The 22,809-nt window shown below is 42.1% G+C and overlaps 2 protein-coding genes across 5 annotated transcripts in view; one reads left to right on the top strand and one right to left on the bottom strand.

The window, feature by feature from the left end:
• LOC118301143 (MOB kinase activator 1B) lies at positions 1-8,708 on the bottom strand. 2 transcript variants are annotated; one of them, XM_035626366.2, is made up of 6 exons: positions 8,554-8,708; positions 5,349-5,515; positions 3,727-3,820; positions 2,982-3,115; positions 2,253-2,416; positions 1-2,129 (listed from the first exon to the last, which is right to left on the bottom strand). In XM_035626366.2, the coding sequence occupies exons 2-6, from the start codon at positions 5,401-5,403 to the stop codon at positions 2,052-2,054; spliced, it is 525 nt and encodes a 174-aa protein (XP_035482259.1). In that variant the 5' UTR covers positions 5,404-5,515; positions 8,554-8,708; the 3' UTR covers positions 1-2,051. The 2 variants fall into 2 exon arrangements, with proteins under 2 accessions (XP_035482259.1, XP_035482258.1); XM_035626365.2 differs by lacking the exon at positions 8,554-8,708 and adding an exon at positions 6,689-7,242.
• tnpo1 (transportin 1) overlaps positions 7,884-22,809 on the top strand; it is a 22,910-nt gene continuing 7,984 nt past the window's right edge. Inside the window, exons 1-16 of one of the 3 annotated variants that reach the window (XR_004790234.2) lie at positions 7,884-8,139; positions 8,297-8,413; positions 10,371-10,446; positions 11,189-11,338; positions 12,907-13,013; positions 17,353-17,486; positions 17,987-18,068; positions 18,941-19,063; positions 19,986-20,104; positions 20,413-20,473; positions 20,814-20,982; positions 21,187-21,339; positions 21,469-21,694; positions 21,868-22,039; positions 22,367-22,453; positions 22,549-22,656. Coding sequence is in view for 2 of the 3 variants with exons in the window: in XM_035626364.2 (XP_035482257.1) it covers positions 8,309-8,413; positions 10,371-10,446; positions 11,189-11,338; positions 12,907-13,013; positions 17,353-17,486; positions 17,987-18,068; positions 18,941-19,063; positions 19,986-20,104; positions 20,413-20,473; positions 20,814-20,982; positions 21,187-21,339; positions 21,469-21,694; positions 21,868-22,039; positions 22,367-22,453; positions 22,549-22,656 (1,872 nt within the window). In the remaining variant the exon portion in view is untranslated. Of the gene's footprint in view, positions 8,140-8,293; positions 8,414-10,370; positions 10,447-11,188; positions 11,339-12,906; positions 13,014-17,352; positions 17,487-17,986; positions 18,069-18,940; positions 19,064-19,985; positions 20,105-20,412; positions 20,474-20,813; positions 20,983-21,186; positions 21,340-21,468; positions 21,695-21,867; positions 22,040-22,366; positions 22,454-22,548; positions 22,657-22,809 lie in introns of all 3 variants that reach the window. The other 2 variants (XM_035626364.2, XM_035626363.2) reach the window with 2 other exon arrangements.

The raw sequence follows: 22,809 nt of genomic DNA on the forward strand, positions 1-22,809 counted from the left end.
TTCAAAGAGACAATACCTTTATTTGCCTTGTAAACAGCATAAATCAATTCAGTAGCATTGAAAACCCAAACCAAGCTTGTTATTTACAAATATTTCATCAATTCTTACAGTCAAGGAGGAATAACTGTCGGCAACAGGCTGTGATGAGCATTTCATAATGACGAGAGAAGCTTTCAGGATGACCAATAAAATCTGATGAGCAGTAACATTCATAGAACTTAGCTAAGGAAGTGGAAACAGACACTGAACAATTCAAACGACAAAAAAAGGTATCTATCCAAATGGGGCGGCGGCGGCGGAATCGGCCTCTAAAAAGACTCAATGCATTCTTTTAACCTAGAGCTAGCATTCCATGCTCTCTGAAAACTCTTTAGAAACAGGCCTGACCCTCCGTATTTACATGTGTGCAGCAAAGTGTTTCACCTCTCTGACACGCATCGGATACAAAATGTGCAATCGCCTTTTCCCGAAACCCAAATCGAACGGTAAGCAATTTTCTCTGTTTACCATACACCGGCATTTGAGCACTACAAAAGTAAAACGATCATTGGATATAAAGTAGGAATGGGCCAACCGGTGTAACCCTTTTTAGCGTTGTGTCAATTATTGCATAGTAAATGCACTTTGAGATTCGGGGAAGGGGACATGCATCCACTGCCTGAGGCACAGCAGCAGAACAAGTCCAGCCGTACAAGAGCCGAAGAGATCTCCCTTGTGCCTTACAGCTGACTCCGTCGGAGGAGAAGCAGTACAACATTCATTGGGGGGTAAATATGAGAGGGGAGTGAATAAGACCAGACACATGACACAGCTTCTCACAAGAGCACAGTCTATGCGGAACAAACATTCAGGCAAGAGAGATCAGGACAAAAGTGCTTTATGGCCAGCGATATAACGAGGGATGCCCCAAATCCAATTCAGAAGGCTGTTCATTTTCAACAGGGGAGGTCGCGACACAATTATGTACTTCTACTCACTGACCTTAATATACACTTTGAGGTTTTACATCCCTTGCAGACCTTTCCTCAAACGTGTGTTCTACTTAGTTTTAGGGGAAACTAGTGCACAGACACACGTTACTAGAAAACGCTAAAAGTTCAGTTCTCTTTCAGTCCCCACTACGACATGTCCATATTCTAGCCTCACCTATACGTCCTCCAGAACATTCGTTTATCATAGCCTGACCAATACATTAGTAAAGAGACGCTGGGACTAACTAAGGACATGTCCGGTGAGGAGGTGGTTTTAACGAGAAACGCTTTTGGAACTGCGTTGCAGTACAAATAGAAGAAAAAGCGGCTAAAGAGGGAGTTCGGGACCAGAGAAACTTAAAGCGGAAGGTTGAGTGGGAAAATTGAATGCTGCTGTCCAGTGTGTCAGTGTTATATGGCCTTTATCTTCTCACAGCTCTCACTGTTGATATAGGGCAATTGCGAGCCATGCTAGGCACTTAGGATTCTTTTGTATTGACAGATGTGGGCTGGTGCAGATGCGAACAGTCGCAAATCACAACCGAGCCCCTGCGATGTAGCTCGGTGGATATGATAACTAGCTACTGCTGTTGAATTGGCTAAGAGGTTGGCCAAAAGGCCATAACTCCCAACAAAACCCTTCTAATTTGACAGAGCAACTTTACCTCCACTGCCTTCTCCCCTGCAGGTGAGCTGGTATTAGGGATTTAAGAGCATGGAAATGCCTCATGTTGCCAGAAATCAAAGAGGTAAAAAAAAAAAAATCTGTGCAGTATAGTAGAAAACTTATGTTCCTAAATTATCCTAAATGTAAGCCATGACTGAACACTGGGGATTATTTTCCCCATACAGCTAAAACCCCTTTCTCTAATATGTTAATCTGTGGTTTGTTCAATTAAGTGTTATCCCTGATAGCATTAGTCCTGGTGCTTTAAACCTATCGAGACCCTTCCTTCTTCCTGGCGTTTTTTAAAAACATTTCCCCAAATGGGAATATATTATATACTGCATACGTACAGCCAGGGTGGGGTGGGTATCTGTGCAAAAACAAGACCAATAAAATAAGGATTACAGAGCTGTTTATCTATCCTTGGTTGTCAGTTTTTCAATCAGCTCCTGTAGTGGGACCAGCTCTTTTCTGTCAATGAGGTTGAACTCCTGAAAAACAAAAAGAATATGACACAAACATTATCACACGTGCTACATTTTTTTCTATTGCTTATAAACGGCTCAAATTAATATGACATAAAAGCCAAAATTCACAAGTGACAGATTCATCACCTGAACAAAGAAGATGAAGTGTTTGAACGATGTGTTGAGGTGGGCCTCCTCTTGCAGCTGCATGACAGAGTCAAAGTGCTGGTGATAGATGTGGGCGTAGACTCTGAACAGGCGCTTCAGAATGGTCTTTGCCACCGACATAAAGTTGCGCTTGAAGGGGACACCTGGAGGGCAAGAGAAAAAAAGCTGTTCAGATCCTCAGAAATACAACCAAAGATACAGATCATACCATGATGGCTGTGAGGTTTGGGAAATGACTTAAGGGATCCCCAAGTTTCCAAAAAAGCAAATATTGTTGACAAACCGTGCTTGGTTTCTTCAAGCAGAGCTTAAATTAGGGGAAAGCACACGCTAAGTTCACTTATGCACTAAAGCTATGCATGAAATTCCCTATTGCTGCTGGTCATCTCACCCAGCTCAAAAAGCTCAGAGCAATCGCTGCAGATGCAGCTACCCTCAAGTATGCTCTCCTGGATTGAAATGTTTTTACAGACAGGCCAAGCATGATTTGAGGGAAGTGCAGACAATCGCGATTGCAACACGACACCATCTTCTGGTGACAACTTGTCAAGGGCTCATATGTCATTTTTTTTTTATGTTGTTTCAATTTAGAAAACTAGTGCTCCGTTTTTAAGGATTCCTAAGTCATTTGAGAAACCAAGTAACATTTTAAAACTGCATCAAAAAGATGGCATTGACAGAATAGAAAAATACATAAACGAATCCTACCGATCTTTGAAGGAAAAAGTGTCTCATCATCGAGCTGGTCTTGCACCCAGGTCATGAGGTAATCGATATACTTGGGAGCAGAGCATTTGATGGGCTTCTTGATGTTAGTTCCATCAGCCCAGTGGTACTCGTACCTGCAGGAAACAGATGGCAAACATTTAATTTAGAAAATATTGACACATTCCACCCACAGGTTCACACTCAGTATGCAAGAACATAAATGTACGCAGAAGATGGTCCGGACATTCTCCAGAACTTTTCGTGCCAGTCCCCCGGTCAAATCTCTGGAGAATGTCCGAGTGAGCCCATGAGAGAATACAGCAGGACAATCACCGGAGAATTCTCAGCGAGCGTGTGGCCTTGTTGATGACTAACAAATATCGTCATGTCCTCCCTCTTGCTGCTCTACCACAGAAAGTGTCAGAGATTTTCCAGCTGTTGTGAACGCGTCTGACTCAGACGACCTCCTGCTGCGTTCGACATATGTGAACGTGGACATTCCGGAGAGTGGCTGCACACAATTCTGTGGACAATGTCCAGAGTTGAAGTCTGAAAACAGCTACTGAGGATCTACCGAGCCTGTCAACAGCAGGCCAGACTCCTGACTGAGGGGTCTATGGTGGGTGTTTTACAAATATGCTGCATTTTGAACTTGAATTTTTGTGAAATTCTGTCACATTGGGTTTGTGGCTTTGTCTGATGGGTTGGTTTTACTAACTGACATGACCTACATTTGTAAACTTACTTAGGACCAGCAGACATGACTGGACAGCTCTCCTCTGTGCAAAAATCTGTGATGGTGCCATACAGCATGTTGATCTGGTTGAAGAAATCCACAGCTGAAAAAGTGCAAGAAGAACATATTCAAATCAAATGCACATGAGACCCAATACCCTGTGAGCAAGCAAAAGGACTGGCATCAAGTTTTTCCCAGAGCCCCTGACTCTACCTCCTTCCCTGCCCACACCAGACTGTAGACCAGTGCACACAATAGCTGTTATCACTCAGTCCCAGGGGCATGCAGCCCAACTTTGGCTTTCCATCAGTTTCAGAAATCCATTTAAGGGGTCGGCAGTGTTTGTGCTGGCGCTCCATTTGCTAATCTTACTCACTGAACAGCTGATGTGGCATGCTTTGTGCGAGGTGCGGTTTTGAGCAGACACCAGCTCACTTGATTAGGGTTTGGCAGATTCCCTCTGGAGACAATGTAGTCCAACATTTTGGATTCATAGCCGGATGGATGTTTAGGAATGATAAAATAAGACATAAAAACTGATTGGATACTGCATGTTGTAGACTGACATGCAAAGGACAACAGAGATGCTCGGCTGATTTCTAGATTGTTCATGAGAAAATGAAAACCACCAGTGAACTTGGGTTTACATTGCATACAAAATGCCATCACCAGTTAAATTCTAGCTGTGGATCCTTATTGCGTAACAAAAACCTCTCCCTCTGCTGTCACTTTCCATCACAGGCAAAAATTCCAAAAAGAGAATCTAAAAAAATAAGTTGTGAACAACGACAACATGGACAGTCCTTTAAATTCGGCACTTTTAGACAAACTTGTCTTAAACAAACTTGTGCAAGTTTAAGCATCTTGTGTAACAATAACTCAATCCAATATCCATCAATCAACAATGGAATTAGAAATGGCATGTTGCCACAGTTCCTCCAGCACAGTTAACAAAGCTAGATAGTGTATGAACTTGTTTGAGTAAACATGAGGAAATATGTTCACCCTGCTTTAGTTTTCCAGTTGTCCTGCGCTACAAAATGTATCCAACCCTTTAGAGAACTGCAATAAACCTCAAACGACGGCAAGACAGTCAAATCACAGAGACCATCATACATCATTAACTGAGCCCCCTTACTTTGACATGCGCATTACACCAGTATAAATAAAAACATCACATCAAATTTCTCATCTGAATAACTTCTCTTGCATTACTGTAGTACAATGTTAAAGGGCTTGAAATTAAAAGTTCAGCGAGTCAGGCGATCGGACCGGAGAGGAAATTAAGCTCCCACTGACCAGCCATTTGTCTCAATACAGAGGAAAGTAAACAGGGCTCTCAGCACAGACAATGAGGTCTATTTAACATTCACAGTGGTTTTTCCAGCATGAACGCTCATGGTCTTCAGAGGGAATGCCAAGATCTCACACCCTGGTGCTTTACTCTGCTGCTTCCTGATGTGGACTCATTGACATTTCAGGAACAAGACAACTGGGAACTTAAAACACGCAAACATTAAGACCAAGAAGAGACTGCGAGGCGTGTGAGGGCTAAGTCAATCTTGGAGGAATCTGAACCCAAAGAAAGGGTGTATCAAGGGAGGGGAGGCTGGGGTAAACTTGGCACTTACTGTTGACTGCGACCCATTCATTCAAGTCTTCACCCTCAGGCAACATGACTGCCATCCGCAGGTTTCCACTTCCCAGTGTAGCCTCTGCATGTTTCAACAGCTCGTACTGATGAGAACCCTCCGGGATATTCTTCTTGGGCTTGAACGTCTTGGATGAACGGTTTCCACTGTGGATCACATGTCAAAGAGGAAGACCGACGGCGTGATTAACATGGAGGAAGTTGGCAAATCACGAGCATGCAAGCGCCGCACCAGAAAGTGGAGATCTTTTTTAAATGAGCTGACCGAAAAAAGAGTTGAGCTCCGCTCGAGTCGCTCGGCTCGGCAGAATTAAAGAGCGGAGGGGCCCGAACAGAGCCCTGCTCTGTGTACAGTGCGTAATGAGGCCATTTGGAGAGCTCCTGCGTTCAATCTCTCTCGCTGCCCCATTAAACAAGAATTCTTGTGAGTCATCACAACATGGCAGGGAACACAGCAAAACTGCTCCTTTGGTTAGAGAGATGACATCTAATAAACAATAATAATCATAATAATAACAATAATAATAATAATAACACATTTAATTCATAGAAAACCGATCTATATAACAGGATCACATCCCTGTATAATTTCATTAACAAAAAATGGAAATTGTGTTTTATTTGATAGTTCAAAGGGAAAACGACCCTTGTTGAACCCAATACACTGATCTGACCGTCAAGTGTAATATATTAACGATCATTCGTAAACCATTAGGAGCCAATCAACCGTATCCGATGGCAACGAGGATGAACACCAAGTCCACGACGATGCTCGTGCTCTAAGTCTGAGATCTTCAATGAGAACTCTTACCTCCAATTACCTCAAATACACCCGCACGGTCTCTAGACGAAACATTTAACACATCCGGGTCGCTTCGATCCACTAGTGGATCGGAGAGTGTCTGGCGTGTTGGGTTCTGTCCGGGCTGGATTAGCCCTCGGTGACGAAGTGTCGACGCCAGCAGACAACCAGGCCGCACTGTCAACCCATCTCGGGCGAATTGGCCGTCGGATTCCCTGCGCTGTTCGCATTCGATAGGTTAAAGGTTTGCGGAAGTGCGCTGCGTCGGGTACATTTAAGCCACGGTGGACTGGCGATCGGGGGGCCGATGGTCACATTCTGTTGGTGTCAACAGAAAAGCAAAGCGAAACGCATCGGACATCCGACGATGAGTCCAGGATGTAGCCGCAGCCTGCATTGTGCTATGGCTAGCTCGGTGGCCAGCTAGCGCGGGGTGTTGCAACACTGGCATTCTCTTAACGAAAACGGCCGGGTGGGTTCAGAACAAAACGAGCACTCGTCGAACAATCCCAACTCACAAGAGGAAGCTCATGTTTCCCCGGACCCGAGGAAAACAACCCTGGGCAGGCGGCTAACAACAAGCGAGAGTGGAGGTGAACCGAAGGGATCGTCGGACCAATCGCTGTGTTCTCTCGAGTCCTCCTGGGTTCTTCTCTGGTTCTCCTCAAGTAGTCCTTTTGAAAAATCCCCCCCAAAAAATGACTATTGCTGTAACATTAAGAAACACACGGTACGTGTGGGGGAAAAAGGGGGTAATGTCCCAAGCGGACTTGTCCACTGGCTGCTGCTATGTACGCTGAGAGGCAGCAGCGTACTGAATGCAATGCTGACTTCTTCACCTGACGCCCAGGGCAGCTCACACGCAGTTCCGCCGCCTGCTGCCATCTTGTGGTATAACATGGCAGCTGCACAGTTCATAAGCTGTGTTTGAAAATATGTCTGGATTAGAAACATTGATACACCTGTTGATTGTTATCATTTTTGATGAACAGTAAAAAGAGAAAATTTGTTGTAATGTCGTCAAATCTTCACATTTTGGAAGTTAAGAACAACAACTAAGCCATAGTATTTTTAGCTAAAAAAAACAACAACAAAAACATATAACTATGAAACGATTATTTCAGGATCAAAAATAGTTGCTGGTAATTTTTACAGAGAATGTTCCTGTCTTACCACCAAGTTTAGGGTTAGGGTTATCTGTATTCACATATATAATGTCAGGTTATCTCTTTCCCCAGCTATCAAGAGTGAGATATAATGTTCTAATATTTGTAGGAGACCTATGAATATGTTTGAAATTGTTGTGTATCTAGAAAATAAAGTCTGGCGGGTATTTTTAAAACTCTGTTATTTCATAGTCTTCTACAGTTCCCGAAATGACTTGTTTTTAGTGATATGTAATATAAATTAATTTATAGTTATTTTTAGAGCATTGTTTTAACATTTTCTAAACGAATACATTGTTTTTACCCAGTGTTTTTTGAGAATAAAAAAATACCACAACCAACCACTAGGTATCGCTGTTTTACATTTGTTCAAATTAGAAACCAATCCTTCAGGCGCGCCACGCTGCCTTCAAGTGCTGTTGCACAACATTCCGACGTTTATAGGTTGCGTTCACAGCCGCAAGCAAATTTTTGTTTTTAAAGTGCCCCCCCCAAAAAAACAACAACATTTGGACGTATCACTGGGCGCATAGACTGTATGTCACAACAAAAAAAAAAAGCAGTTGGCCTAATTTTGAACTCGCCTGGTGCAAACCGATCTAGCACTAGGACCCCTCTGCTGCGTGTCAGCTGACGAGGCAGCCGTCTATATGCGACGCGACTGTGTGCGGCCCGCAGCGTTTTTTTCAGCTTGTTGCGAAGACGGATGTGCCCGCCGTGAACAGGCCCATGTCTGAGAACCCAGACAGACGGTCACACCTCAGCAGACAGTCCGCCACACTCGAGTACGTCGGCCCGAACAGGTAAACGCCTTTCTCCATCTATAAAAATGTAAGCTGAGCGTCGAGTCGTTATGCTGTTTATCCCTCGCCCCCCCCCCCCCCCCCCCCCGTAGGATTTCGTGTGGCGACAAATCCTCTGCGTTAGCTAACGTCGCTCCTTTATCCTTGTCCGCAGCAGCAGTGGAGCAAGATGGAGTGTGAGTGGAAGCCAGACGAGCAGGGACTCCAACAGATTTTACAGCTGCTGAAAGAGTCCCAGTCGCCGGATACGTCCACACAGCGATCCGTCCAGCAAGTATCCTTTCCCCCCCCCCCCCCCCCGAGCCACATTAGAGACGACAGCGCGTTGTTTCCAGACCCGTAGGAGCCTGACGCTGTCAGACTCAACAGGCTAGCTAGCGATAGCTCCGCCCGCCCGCCCGCCCGCACGATTACCGTTAGGAGGCCGGTTCGCAGGTGCTCGCCGGTTTACTGCTTCTTGCGAAAATCGGAAAACGATGTTGAGCCACTAGCCCAGGAGGGATGTCGCCCCGCCGAGGTGTGGCGGGCCCCCCTGTGACACCAGGGTCTGGTGCGCTATGCCAGCTTTCAGCCGACGGGGAACTACTGTAGAATGAGGGCTCGGTCCAGCAGCTGATCGCCTCCCGCCTGCGCGCCCTCACCTCGCGCTGTTCTCCCGCAGGAATCGAAAAAAACCGGTGAGCGGCTGATCCGTGCAGCAGCCACGTCACCTCGCCTGTAATGTCACATCATATCATAGCGTATCGTGCACAGGCCGATCTTCACGGAACACAGGGCTCGGTGCTGCGTTTTTAGTCCTGCAGCCTGGATCATTGGCGGTAGTTGCATAGTTAGCAAACACAGCTGTTTAAACAGTGAAGCAGTGAAGCAATCCTCACACATCTGATCGGTGGCTGCGTGTTGGCATGATTCATCTGGAACTATAACATAAGGAGTTGCTCAGAGAAAATCCAGTAATTTGATTGTGAAATGTGCACACCCCCCACGCTCATATGCAGATCCCATGGTACACAAGTATGGGATTAGTAGTATTAGTGTGTTATTCAGGCATCACACGGAATTTTTTTAACAAAGTCAATAGTCTTATGTATTAGGAAGTGATGGAACAATATATATATATATATATATCCCCACACCATTATCAATTGAAGCTACCTCCAATTATACAAAAGAGAAATACAAAAAAAGGTGTCAAAATCAATCATACTTGTAACCCTCGAAAAAATACTGACTGACCTAATCCTCAAACTGTCAAATGAATTCACATTTCTCTTGTGACGGGACAATTTAAAACCGACGGGACACGCGTCTCTGAAATCGTTAGCAGACGCAACAGAGCAGATTTCAGTTGAAATGGGAATAAAATATTAATTCCTGGGCTGTTGACAAAACTAACACACCATCACCATTTGACCCATCTAATGTCATGGAGTGCTTTCAAGATTTGCACCGAGTTGAAATCCTTCAAATCAAATACAACTATGGCGGCTCCCCTATCAGATTTATTGGCAAGCATTAGACCCAGACATGAAATCAAATATGGGACTGGGAAATACATTAATAAAAGCTAGTGAAGATGCATGGATGCATGGATGGACGGACGGACTTTATTGATCCCAAACCGTGAAATTCCGTTGTTACAGCAGCATGTATCAGGCACAGATGTGGTGTGTTCTCGTTATCGCTGTGTCACATGGAACTTGCGTTGGAAATCTTGCGCGAAGCCTGTGCACTGTTATTGTCAGATGCAAATGTGCTACAGTGTTTCGCACAAGTCACCTCACACTCTTGGATCAGAGACAATTATTACCCATGGCTCCATGCTGCTGGTCCTTATGTTTTATTTTTATCTGGTTGCATGCTGATCCTAAACGTTTTGCTTATGTAACACTTCATAGTCTATGAGTCATTAACTCATAGACGAGATGCTGTTGTAGCACTACAGGTATAGGTAGGTATGCCATCTGGCTGGGTACATACAATATTCAGTCACGTCAAATGTCATATTTATGATCCCCTATCAACTTCCCTCTCACACACGCCATTATACTGTTATGTGTAATGTACACCACCACTTGACAACATTAACACCTGCCCATTCTAAATCTCTCGAGCAAAATCAGATTTTATCATTATTACTATGTCACAGATTGCAGTGGTAATGTGCTCACAACCTTTTAACGTGCCGTTTGAACAGTTTGCAACTCATCTTCCTCAACCACCTTCCCCAGAGACTTGAGCAGCTCAACCAGTATCCTGACTTTAACAACTATTTGATATTTGTTTTGACAAAGTTGAAATCAGAAGGTGAGTCATCTGTTTTGTTAGCTTCACTGTGTTATTTTGTCTTATGCGCACCATGTTCCTAGATCATCTGAAGGTACTGGACAGTGTGAACGTCAGACGTGTCCTTTTTATGTAACTGCTCAGAGACAGGTTGAGCGCTTTGGGTTCCTGAAAAGCGCTTTATAAATTCAATATATTATTATTAGGTCTGTCGAGCCATGACTCTGCTGCCCTGGTGGCATCTTTGCCACAGATGATGTGGAACTCACAATATGGGTCACTCTAATTTTAAACCTAATTTCTGGCACCGCACAACTCTTGGCTTGACTGTCTGAGCAGTAGATGACCCAAATCTGGAGTGGTGTTAAGGCGTTGCTCATAGTTCAAATGCCACAAGCAACAAATATTCAGGAACAAAACAATGCCGCGGTCCAAGAGTAAAGCCACCAATTTATAATGAATTGTATATTGGTAGCAATTCATACAAGTAGCACTTGCACCTATCCATCGTCTGCTTACTAGTTCCATTGTTTTTTTGTTTTTGTTTATTTCAAGGGGTGTTTCACACCCTAAAAATTATCTAGTTTATGTTCTGATGCTTATGTGAATTGTGCTGAGTCGAATGAAATGGAATGTAGAGGCGGTAAAATCCTGTCAGCTATTCAATGATTGATTCACGACCTTCAGATCACCGTAACCTCTGCTGTGACTCCATCCATGTGAATTGAGCATTCATTCATTTCTCTTTTCTCCACCCTACAAGATGAACCAACGCGGTCCCTGAGTGGGCTGATACTGAAGAACAATGTCAAAGCCCACTATCAGAACTTCCCTAATGGTGTGTCTGATTTCATCAAGAGCGAGTGCCTCCAAAACATTGGAGACTCATCTCCCCTTATCCGGGCCACTGTCGGTAAGTTGGGTCCACTGAATGTAAAGTCTTGCCTTAAGATACAGGAGGAAATGGTCGCGGATCACAAGATTGCAAGCTGCTATAGCTTTCGTGTTCAATTCTGAAGACAAACATCCGACTCAGCACTGCAGTGTGGGACTGTCTTGTAGATTTGCTTATTTGCAGATACAACATACTGTCAATTTGAACTTACTTAATAAATACGATTAAAAAAAAGAAGCTAAATACATGACTTGACAGTATTTGTAGTCGATGACATGGCCAAAGCAAGTGATTGGAAAGCAGAGAAGTCAATTAAAGAAATTACAGTTCGTAATTTCAAAATATCTTTAAAAAATATTTTGATTGCTACATATTTAGTTTTTCTGACAATGCTAACTGATTAATTTAAAATAATTGTATGATTTTTGGATTTGTTTGAGACTGCGCATGACCCAGTAATAGGGATGGTTATCGCTAAGATATTAACGTTACTACTACTCTTATCGATAGTGCTCATTGATCAGGTACTTTAACGGTACTCTTATTGGTTCTTTTTTTTAATCTTATTAGGAGAAACATTTTTAACAAAATGAGGATAGAATGGAATGGATAAATGTTTTATTTCTCGTTCTGTACACAGTACATTGATGAACACTGGACGGCACTATTTTGAACAAATAATTAACATAAAGCACATGATGTTGTGTGCTGATGTTGTTGAGTGATGGGATTAACATTAAGCCTGTAAAAGTAGCGACTCAATATACAGACAGACTGTCACCTAAAGCCTTTCACGATGAGCCGGGTCACAGCGAGGTGGCTCTCATTTTCCCTTTCCTCATCCTCCCTCTAGCTGCAGGTGTGAAGAGCTTTGGGCTTGTCTCTAACTGGGACCAGCAGAAGTGGAGGGAGGTGCAGGATGGTTCATTGTAGTTGCATCTTATACAAAAAAGTTGCACATTTTTAAATTGATAATATTGATTTGGTTTTCTAACCATCTATTTCATTTGATCTCGAATTGATCTGATATGTACACACACACTATAAGACCCTGTGTGGGCTCCTGCTTGTTCAACATACCTGAGGCGGAGAGGAAAAATGGGAGAGGAACTGCGAGCTAAACAGTCTCTGCCTGAATATGGTTTAATTTCACTAAATGTTTCGACAGGTTGCTTGTGATACCACCTTTACTTGCAAAACATTTGTTGCACTTGTGGCAACGAGCGTTGTCTCCATCGATTTTGGTGAAGTACGACCAGACTTTCGTTTCACTCTCTGCCATCCCTACACTGAGCAGGTCTGCGTGGATGACGGGCAGTGAGGGCTGGCCGCATCCCCAGCACAGGAAAGACTCCAACTGACACGGTTTTTATAATTTTATAAAATTCCTCACAGACAAATGCATTCATTTCTTCAATACCGTTAGCAGCACTGATAGCAGCTTATCAATAATACGATCTTTCATGTTTTAGCCCCGGGCCTGTTCAACACCTGGTTTCTGTACCCATCCCGAGACAGCAATGTCTGTGTGTTCTTTGTACATCTGTGACACCAGTGTAACTAACAGTAAATCCTTGTCATAACAGGTATCCTCATTACCACGATCGCCTCCAAAGGAGAGCTACAAAACTGGCCGGAGCTCTTGCCTAAGCTCTGCCTGCTGCTGGATTCTGAGGACTACAACACATGTGAGGTGAGGACAAACGGTGGACTTGTAGAGGATGTAGATCTCGTGGCATCGGATTTTTTTTCTGGTCATCAGTCAGAGCCCGCAGTATACACATTACAGAAAAAAGGTTTCCTAAGACAGCCATTAATGCTTTTCTATGGGACAAAAGACCTTTGAAAAAATGCAAACTCTAAGTCTATGTGCAGACCTCTTTGTAATACTATAATGGCCCGTGAACAGCTAAACCGGGTCTACAAAGTGGGACTGGCTGTGTTTTGTATTACTGTGAACCATTGATATTCGTGTTTTTTAAATACAACAGTAGTTCTTCTAAATTCATTATCTTCTCTTATCAGTCAGCGCACAATAAATTGAAAAAAATGAATCAGGTCTTTTCTATACTCGTGTGTGTGTGTTTGTGTGTGTGTGTGTATATGAGGCAGAGAGGTAGATATTAAATGTATGCACTTCTTCATATGTCATAGCACACTTGTACAATAAGTACAGGGCACACAGTGCTGCATGTCTGTTTGTTGGCTTGTGTATTTATTTATTGTGGAAAGGAAAGAGAGCTGGGTCGGCTATAAAGCGGCATCTGGATCGTATCCTGCTGGCTAGATGAGCTAAATGCAGTCTCACAGCTGGAGCACCAGCAACAACTACAGATTATATTTTACCAGAAAACCATATGACCCCATTTTCTGACTTGGCACAAATCATGCAGAATAGCTTTTTTCTGAGTATTAGCAGAAGAAACAACATGGTCTTGTTCTGTCTTATATGGCAAATGTTTTTTTTCTCTCTCTTTATATTTCATCATGAGACAATTCTTTGTAATTTGGAGAATATCTTCACTGTCCCTGTTTACATCACACTATACTATTCTTGAATGCATCCAGTAGAAGAGCTTAATGTAGTTCGTGATGATATCAGCATTTCTATTACATTGAAATAATCGATGAATGCGCCATTGCAGTGACCGCTTGCAGAAGATGTTGGATCAGTTTATCTGTGTCACGGTGCCTTACCCATACTTATAGTCTCATAAACTCTCTGGTTGTTAATATGCTTTCAGCTGCATGTGCCTGTGACATCAGCTGCCTTAGAGAAGGTGCATAACTTTGCACTGGAGAACATGCACAAATTAAGCAGCATGTTCAACTGTTGTGCTAAATTCAGCTGTGTTGAAGGGCATTTGAAATGTATCCCATCACTGCTTAGAGCAGGAATGTGCACATGATTATTTGAAATTCAAAGAAGTGGTGTGACGGGGAAAAAAATGTAAAAGCACGCCGCTCATTCAGAAGCTGAGATTTAGGTCAGCTATTTACTGCAGAGGATCCTGATGTGTGTGTGTGTGTGTGTGTGTGTGTGTGTGTGTGTGTGTGTGTGTGTGTGTGTGTGTGTGTGTGTGTGTGTGTGTGTGTGTGTGTGTGTGTGTGTGTGTGTGTGTGTGTGTGTGTGTGTGTGTGTGTGTGTGTGTGTGTGTGTGTGTGTGTGTGTGTGTGTGTGTGTGTGTGTGTGTGGCTTAACACTGAACAGCGACCAAATGTAGCAACTCCTCATAAGACTTGCTATGTTTTTGAAAAGCTTCTTAGGTTTTGATGTTGAACATGTTTGAGCTGGATGAAAAACAGTGTTTTGTAATTTTGTGGTTGAAGGCACAAAATGTGTGTGTATTCTTGTTTATGTTCAGTGTCGTTGTGAGAGTCTAGTGTTGTTTAAATGGATGTGGATGTAATGTTAATACTAAACCATTCTGTTTTGATCCAGAATCTTTGTGTTAACTGAATTTTAAGACTGTTTCGTCCTGCATCTGCGGATGTGTCGTTATTGATTTACTCAATCTTGAAACGGACATAATGACGTGAATTAAAATTCATTTCGGCTTAGCCCTCAATTTGTGTTTTGTTGTTGAAAAAAAACGGTAGTTCTTCCTCAAACATATATAATTCAGCGAAAAACTGGAAGTTGGCGTTTGCTGATGTCCCTAAACCATTATGAATACTGGCTACTTTACACAGCAGACCATGTAAATGTACCAGACACAGCTGTGTCGTGTGTCAAATTTGTGTTTGAAGGTGTTGACCGTTGCAGTAGAGACCCTTAATAATCCACATCATTACTGCCACCAGGACTTTTTACTATTTTGGGAATATTTTTACTGACTGCCAGTCTTTCGAAGCTGTATGCATTTTATTATCTAAGCAATGACATACGTGGTTGTTGTTAGAACACATTAGTCGGACGTCTGTTGATCAGTCCAAATGTCCCCGTGTCATGGATTTCTAATATATCTACTGTATTCCCGATGATCCTCCCTTTTGAATGGTTATTGATATATGTCCAATGAATTACATGTAAAAGAACACCAGGTCTTTGCCTCTGTAATATCGGGGGTTGCAGCTGCTATAATTCCTGTCTTGTCTGTGGCCAGGGATGAGCAGTTGTAGAAAGACCCCCCCCCCCCCCTCACCCACCCACTCTGCATGCTCTATAAAAAGACATGAGCAGGTGTGTTGGATGCCAAGTGAAGTGTTGGAGGATGGCTTTATATAGGTTTTGCCTGAGAGCAGTTTCACTGTTTTGATTAATGGCAGTTGTAAAGTGGTTGCGATGGTGTTGTGAGGGTCAAGTTCGACGCTCACTCACATTTGATGCTCTCATAGTTTGATGCTATGAAAATTCTCCCCAGTGCTCATGTAAACCGTAATACAATTCAGGTTTCCAGAGCATGAGTCTCGAGGAGCCGTGTAGTTGGCTCAAATGCATGTTACCTCGCTTTGCTCTGCCTTGCTGTCATCTGTGTGACTTACATTCTTGAGTTTAATGACCTGCCGCAGCCGGACCTGAAGGGAGGATTGCGCTTCAGCGTCACTGGAATGCTTGAAGGCCACTCCCATTTCTTTGCCCTTCTTTGATACATGCTCGTGGTAATTCCAGAGGCAGAATCTGATGCCGAGTTGCTGAGTTGTTATTATTAATTTATTAATTTTACAAAACAAACTGATAATTATTGAATTCTGTTTGATATGAAAGACTGGATTTATTTGTGTAATATTTGGAAAATATAAGGCTGCAACAGAACTTCTTACTTACTCATGTGTATTTTGTTTTCCCTATGAATTGATTTTCGGAATACTTTTTCTCAATCAATGGTTTTGTACCTAAACCTAACCTGTACCTGTGCCTAACACTATGGTGTGTTGTTATGTCCTACCAATAGTCCAAAATCCAAAGGCAACAACATTTTTTCATTTGAATATTGTCTGAAAAATGACTTGGTTAATTGATAATCAAAATATCAGTTGAATAATGGTGTTTAACTCATTTCAACTTTCACAAAATATAAAAAAAACAACCACCATTGTTCAGCATGCCTAATCTGGCATTATTTGTGTTTTAATATTGTCATTGTCATGCTATTTATCTTTTCCAAGTCTAAATCTTGATTTTCTTTTTAAAAAAAAAAGAAAAAAAATATATATAGCAAAGCCTTGACACCAGCAAGTCTCATTATGAAATCCCCTGTGCTGCTTTTATTTCTTGTCATTTTAAACTGGCTGCTCCCCTGCAATGTGCCATTGATCTTATTAGGGAAAATGTTTACTTGCTCTTGACTTCTCCTGTCTGTGACCTTGACATAGATTCAGCCTTAACCTTCTTTGTCTTAATCCATCCTTTGCGCTCCGCCACAGTTTATTTCTCTCTTTAAGATCTTTCTGTATCTTTCATCTGAAAGGAATGCAGTCCTGAGAACGGTTTCCATGGAAACACATTTCAGACACAGCGTCAGTGTCGGTGCTCTGCTGTTTCTTGTGTCTGCTTCTCAGACTGCATTTTAGTGAGAGACACTGGAGTCTGCAGCATATCGTGAGCCTGCATACTAACCATCCGTCAAGCCGCTATTAGTATTAAGAAAGAAGTGTGTGTGTGTGTGTGTGTGTGTGTGTGTGTGTGTGTGTGTGTGTGTGTGTGTGTGTGTGTGTGTGTGTGTGTGTGTGTGTGTGTGTGTGTGTGTGTGTGTGTGTGTGTGTGTGTGTGTGTGTGTGTGTGTGTGTGTGTGTGTGTGTGTGTGTGTGTGTGTGTGGTTTTGTGTGCTCAAAAATGTGTTTAGTGGGCTCCTCCATTCCTCTTCTAATAGCCTTCAGACTGTACAAAAATGACTTACATTTGGTCACAAACAAGTCAATATGAACATATATTGGAAAACAATGTTTGTAACATATGGAAAAGTACAGCACCAAACAAAGCTGTCTATCTAAGAAATTGTCTTGATATTGGAATTCATCTCATTCTTTGGTTGTTGTTTTTCCTTGTGTTTTATTTTTTCTCTGTCCGTTTGTTTTTTGTCATGCCTCAGGGAGCGTTTGGAGCCCTACAGAAAATCTGTGAAGACTCTGCTGAGATCCTAGACAGTGACATGCTGGATCGTCCTCTCAACATCATGATCCCCAAGTTCTTACAGTTTTTTAAGCACAACAGTCCTAAGATTAGGTATAAAGTTCCCTCTAATGCTTTCCCTTCTTATTTACTATCGTGTTAACTGTCAGTCATGCCTTTTAAACTCATCACCATCCAATGAAGGTCAATTCAATTCATCCAATGAAGGTCAATTCATTTTCATGGAGTAAATTATGTTTGTGATTTCCGTTCACTATAATTCCATATTTGTGATGCATGATTATCAGTCCATTGTACAAAAGCGATCTGGAAGAGATCTCAGCTGGTAAATTACTGATCTCTTAGTGTGTGTATTTATGCAGCAGATATATTCAAACACAAATGTACAGTGTGCAGTATGTACAAGACAGACAAGGTTCTATGCAACTGTACGGTTGAAGTCTCTCTGTGGTCTGTGGAAAAGACTTCCTCATATCTGAAGGTTAAATTAGTGTAATTGGAGCAAAGAAGAAGACAGAGGCTACATTCATAGCGTGCAACATGTGAGGTTAACGCGCTGGTGTGACTCTTAAGTGGTGGTTATTGTATTACAGGTCTCATGCCATCGCCTGCGTCAACCAGTTCATCATCAGCAGGACTCAGGCTCTTATGCTGCACATTGACTCTTTCATTGAGGCAAGTCTGACTGTTATGAATTGCCACCGTTGCACAATGCAGACAAACTGCCGCACCTCCCGCTTCAGTGAATAACAGCTAATGCACAGACAATTTGTCTGCAGTTTACCGCTCATCTTGTTGTGTCATCTGTGTCTGTTCCAAGCTTCAAGCAAATCATGGCTGGAGCCCGTTGTGCGGCTTCTTTTGAATCCCTTGTTAAAATTTGGTTTATTTGAATCTGATGAAAAGGTTTAAGTCGTGATACAGTGTTACAGCAGATTTTATGCAGTCCTTAATTTCCTTAATTTCTGGCTGTAATATCTCTCTAGTAATATGTATGTAAATATCATATTACATACGAGTTCCAGCATCTCTTTTTCCAACGCTCAATATTTAGATTTTAAATTTTGATTTGAAAAGGAAGATGCACGATTAGATTATAATCGTTCATTGCAGGAACCTGAATAATAATATTATAATAAATATATTATAATATAATATACTAACGAGATTTTTAACAAAACATTTTATTAGAAAGTAAATACATGTTCCCAGTGTAAAATAGAACAGCTACAGAAATAATATGTCTGTGGTAATGACAAATGGAAACGTGATCCTATATTAAACGCAACAAAATACTATAAAATGTTTAGCAAAATACTATCAACATTTTATCGTGTATTTATATCATATGAGAATATAATGTGATGCATTACTGTATTGATCTAACTGTTTATTTCTATTCAGAAAAATAGTTAGTAATTTACATTAATTATATATTTACTGTATTACCATATTTTTTTTAATCATTATTATTAGATATAGTTGTAGTAGTAGTTGTTTCACCTTCTCAAGACATTTGACCCTGGTGTCTTTCTGTTGCCCTATAGAACCTGTTTGCACTGGCAACAGATGAGGAACCAGAAGTGAGGAAGAATGTGTGCAGGGCTCTAGTCATGCTGCTGGAAGTCCGCCTGGACCGCCTCCTGCCACACATGCACAACATCATCGAAGTGAGTGAGGCTGGGGACTGAATTCTGTTCATTGTTTTACTGTTCTCCAAAGCCAATAATAATGAACCAATCCTAACAGAAACAGTGATTTATCTGTGTATCTGCTGCCTCATAGTCTATCTCTCTGTGCCATGGACCTTTAAAAGATTATTTGTTTTAATTTGATTTTTCTCGAACAATTAACAACAACAACAAATCTCAACAAAGATACAAACAGATAAATCACTCAGATTCCATCAAAGAACAAAACAAGGATGCTTTCGAGAAGGAGCAGGCAGAGGCACAGTGCTTATATAATCCTGCCCCAGGTTTACAATATCATATTATAACAGGGAAAAAAATGTATATACTGCATGTATTAATACTGCAAAGAAAAATGCAGGTCATACAACAACATACAACAATACAATACAGGACTGCAGGTCATGCAAAAACATACAATACAACAAATACACTGTAACTAAATTGCAAAATAATTTATTCAGGTTTCCTCTGTTCTGTATTGGTCAAATATTGTTTTCTCGTATCTTTTTTAACTTTTAATATTATGGCACATAATATTATGGGACAGTTTCCCCCACTTTAATGGTAAATTGTTGAGTATTTACTACTAAATACGCAACAAAAACGCTATTAACTCCTGTTTAAAATAAAATCTGCTAAAATGACCTTGTCCTGCTCTTTTAGTAATTTATTTTGAAACTAAAAGACTTTATACTCCTGACATATTTATGCTGTTGTTGAGAAGAACAATCAAAAGAGTAACTGCGCTCTTATTCTTTTAATGATACACTCCTGATTAGGCCCTGTTGACATGTGCCGCAAGTGTGCTGCTGATATGGCTGCCTTGGTAATTTTAAAAAATGAAATATTCAGTTTTGTGATTAAAAACTAAATGAGTTTTCTTTTAATTTAATCTCAGTACATGCTACTGAGGACTCAGGATCAAGATGAAAATGTTGCGTTGGAGGCCTGTGAGTTCTGGCTTACCCTGGCGGAGCAGCCAGTGTGTAAGGAAGTGCTGAGTGGCCACCTCTCCCAGTAAGAAAACACACACACCCACACACACACACACACACACACACACCACAACTCATATTGAAAGCTGTTGATTCATAGAAACCTTGGCAGTTAGTATCTGAAGACCTTGTCATAGGTTGATATTCTTCTTCCCCGCGTCAGTGCGACTGATTAAGAGCCTTGGCTGTTGACCTCAGATATAACATCTGTCACCACACTGTTAAATTAAACTGCACCACAGCAGGGATCAGATGTGAGAGATGGCTTGTGGCCGCCGACCTATCCTTGCCCTTTGTTCTCCTAATTATTCCCTCTGGTTTCCGCTCCAGGCTCACTCCGGTGCTTGTCAACGGGATGAAGTACTCTGAGATTGACATTATCCTGCTCAAGGTCAGTTTATATAGCCTGATGTCTGTACCCGTGGGTAAGACGATGAATTGCCCCATCACTCAGAATGACATGCAGGTCAATTAAGTGGTTTGTGTGACTGTGTTATGTACAAACACACAAGTTTTATCCATTTCACCGCAAACATTTGTAGACGTTGGTGTTATTACAAACGTGACCGCCATGGATAATCTGATTTTATTGAGACTGAACTTCCGAGGTGGTTGTGATTGTTCTTTAAACACACATGTAATGTACTGTTGTAGTCCATCCATGGTTCAGCCATGTTAAAACTAATGTCGCCACAACATACATCTCTTTCATCCCTGACGTTCGCCATCAGGGCGACATTGAGGAAGATGAGGCAATTCCTGACAACGAGCAAGACATCAGACCACGCTTCCACCGGTCGCGCACAGTTGCCCAGCAGCATGAGGGTGATGGGATTGAGGAAGATGAAGATGAGGATGATGAACTGGATGATGATGACACTATTTCTGACTGGAACCTGCGTGAGTTCAGCGTCTGTGCACATGGAACCGCTTAGATCTCTGTCCAACTATTGTGTCCTCCTTTACTTTCGCCCTTTCTCTTTACTGAGTGTATTGATGACTTGTTTTGTGTTTTTGTGTACTGTGCCTGTGACGTCTGTTTGATGTTTTTCCGCACACTTCTGCGGTTGTATGTGTGCCTTTCTTCTTCTCTCCATACGTTAGGTAAGTGTTCAGCAGCAGCATTGGACGTGTTGGCCAACGTGTTCAGGGATGATCTGTTGCTGCACCTTCTGCCCCTCCTCAAAGAGCTGCTCTTCCATCCAGAGTGGGTGGTAAAGGAGTCTGGCATCCTTGTGCTGGGGGCTATAGCTGAAGGTAAATAGAGAAAAGAAAGAAGGATAAAATTAGAGACTGACCTTAGGGAGTCCGGTCCTCCTCAGAATATAAAATCAGAGGAAACGGCTGCCTGAGTTGACACTGTTCTTATCCCTGTCTCGTCTCCAGGCTGTATGCAGGGCATGATCCCATACCTGCCTGAGCTCATTCCCCATCTCGTCCAGTGTTTGTCTGACAAGAAGGCCCTGGTGCGTTCAATCACCTGCTGGACACTGAGCCGCTATGCCCACTGGGTTGTCAGCCAGCCCCCAGATACTTACCTGAAGCCCCTTATGACAGAGCTGCTCAAACGTATTCTGGACAGCAACAAGCGTGTGCAGGAGGCTGCTTGCAGGTAAAACCCATGTCATTTTACGGCCCATTAGGATCCCTCCACTGCATTTGTGCTGCCAACACATTTGCATTTGTCGATTTCAGCGTTGAAATGCACACACATTGCTCCAGTCACACATTGATTGCTGTACAGTGTTTTCTTCCCTCTCCACTTTTTAATCTCTCCTAAACCAGTGCCTTTGCCACTTTGGAGGAGGAGGCTTGTACGGAGCTGGTGCCATACCTGGCATTCATCCTTGACACACTGGTGTTCGCTTTCAACAAGTACCAGCACAAAAATCTGCTTATTCTTTATGATGCCATAGGAACGCTGGCAGACTCAGTTGGACACCATTTGAATAAACCGGTATGCAGAATCATGGACTCTGTTTCACTTCACTTTTTTAAGTGAATGTTAAATTAGCAATTACTGTTTATTCCTTTTTCCTCATTTTACTTTTTTATTGTAATGAACTTTTACCCTTAATTACTTATTGCTAGCATTGGTAATTGTAGATGTTATAGTTAAATCTATGATATCCAGTAGGGAAATTAGTAACAAATCCCACACACTTTCTAGATGAATCTGTTTAAACATATGGGTGATTGCACTAATGTCTGTAATTATTATTCTCATTTATTATTTCCATACTGTCTCTATGTGAATACTTATTTAATCTGTGTCATCTATCAGGAGTACATCCAGATGTTGATGCCTCCACTGATCCAAAAATGGAATCAGCTGAAAGATGAAGACAAAGATCTCTTCCCTTTATTAGAAGTGAGTTTCTAATCTGCACTTCCTGCCTGCGTTTGTTGAGTTACTCCAAGTTCTGTGATCACTAACTGTATCTTCCCCCTGTCTGCTTTCCTCAGTGTCTGTCCTCAGTGGCCACTGCCCTGCAGAGTGGCTTCCTGCCCTACTGTGAGCCTGTGTACCAACGCTGTGTCAACCTGGTCCAGAAAACCCTCGCTCAGGCCATGGTGATAAGCGCAGCACTCTTAAATGTGTTAACATGTGCATACACTCACTCGAGACTTAATTATTAACCACAACATTGGAACCCCAAGTTTTTTTTACCCTTACTTCAACCAGATTAAACTTTACAATATTAATTTAGAGCAGCTTTAACATTG

This window comes from Scophthalmus maximus, chromosome 2 (genome assembly GCF_022379125.1).
Source record: "Scophthalmus maximus strain ysfricsl-2021 chromosome 2, ASM2237912v1, whole genome shotgun sequence".
NCBI lineage: Eukaryota > Metazoa > Chordata > Actinopteri > Pleuronectiformes > Scophthalmidae > Scophthalmus > Scophthalmus maximus.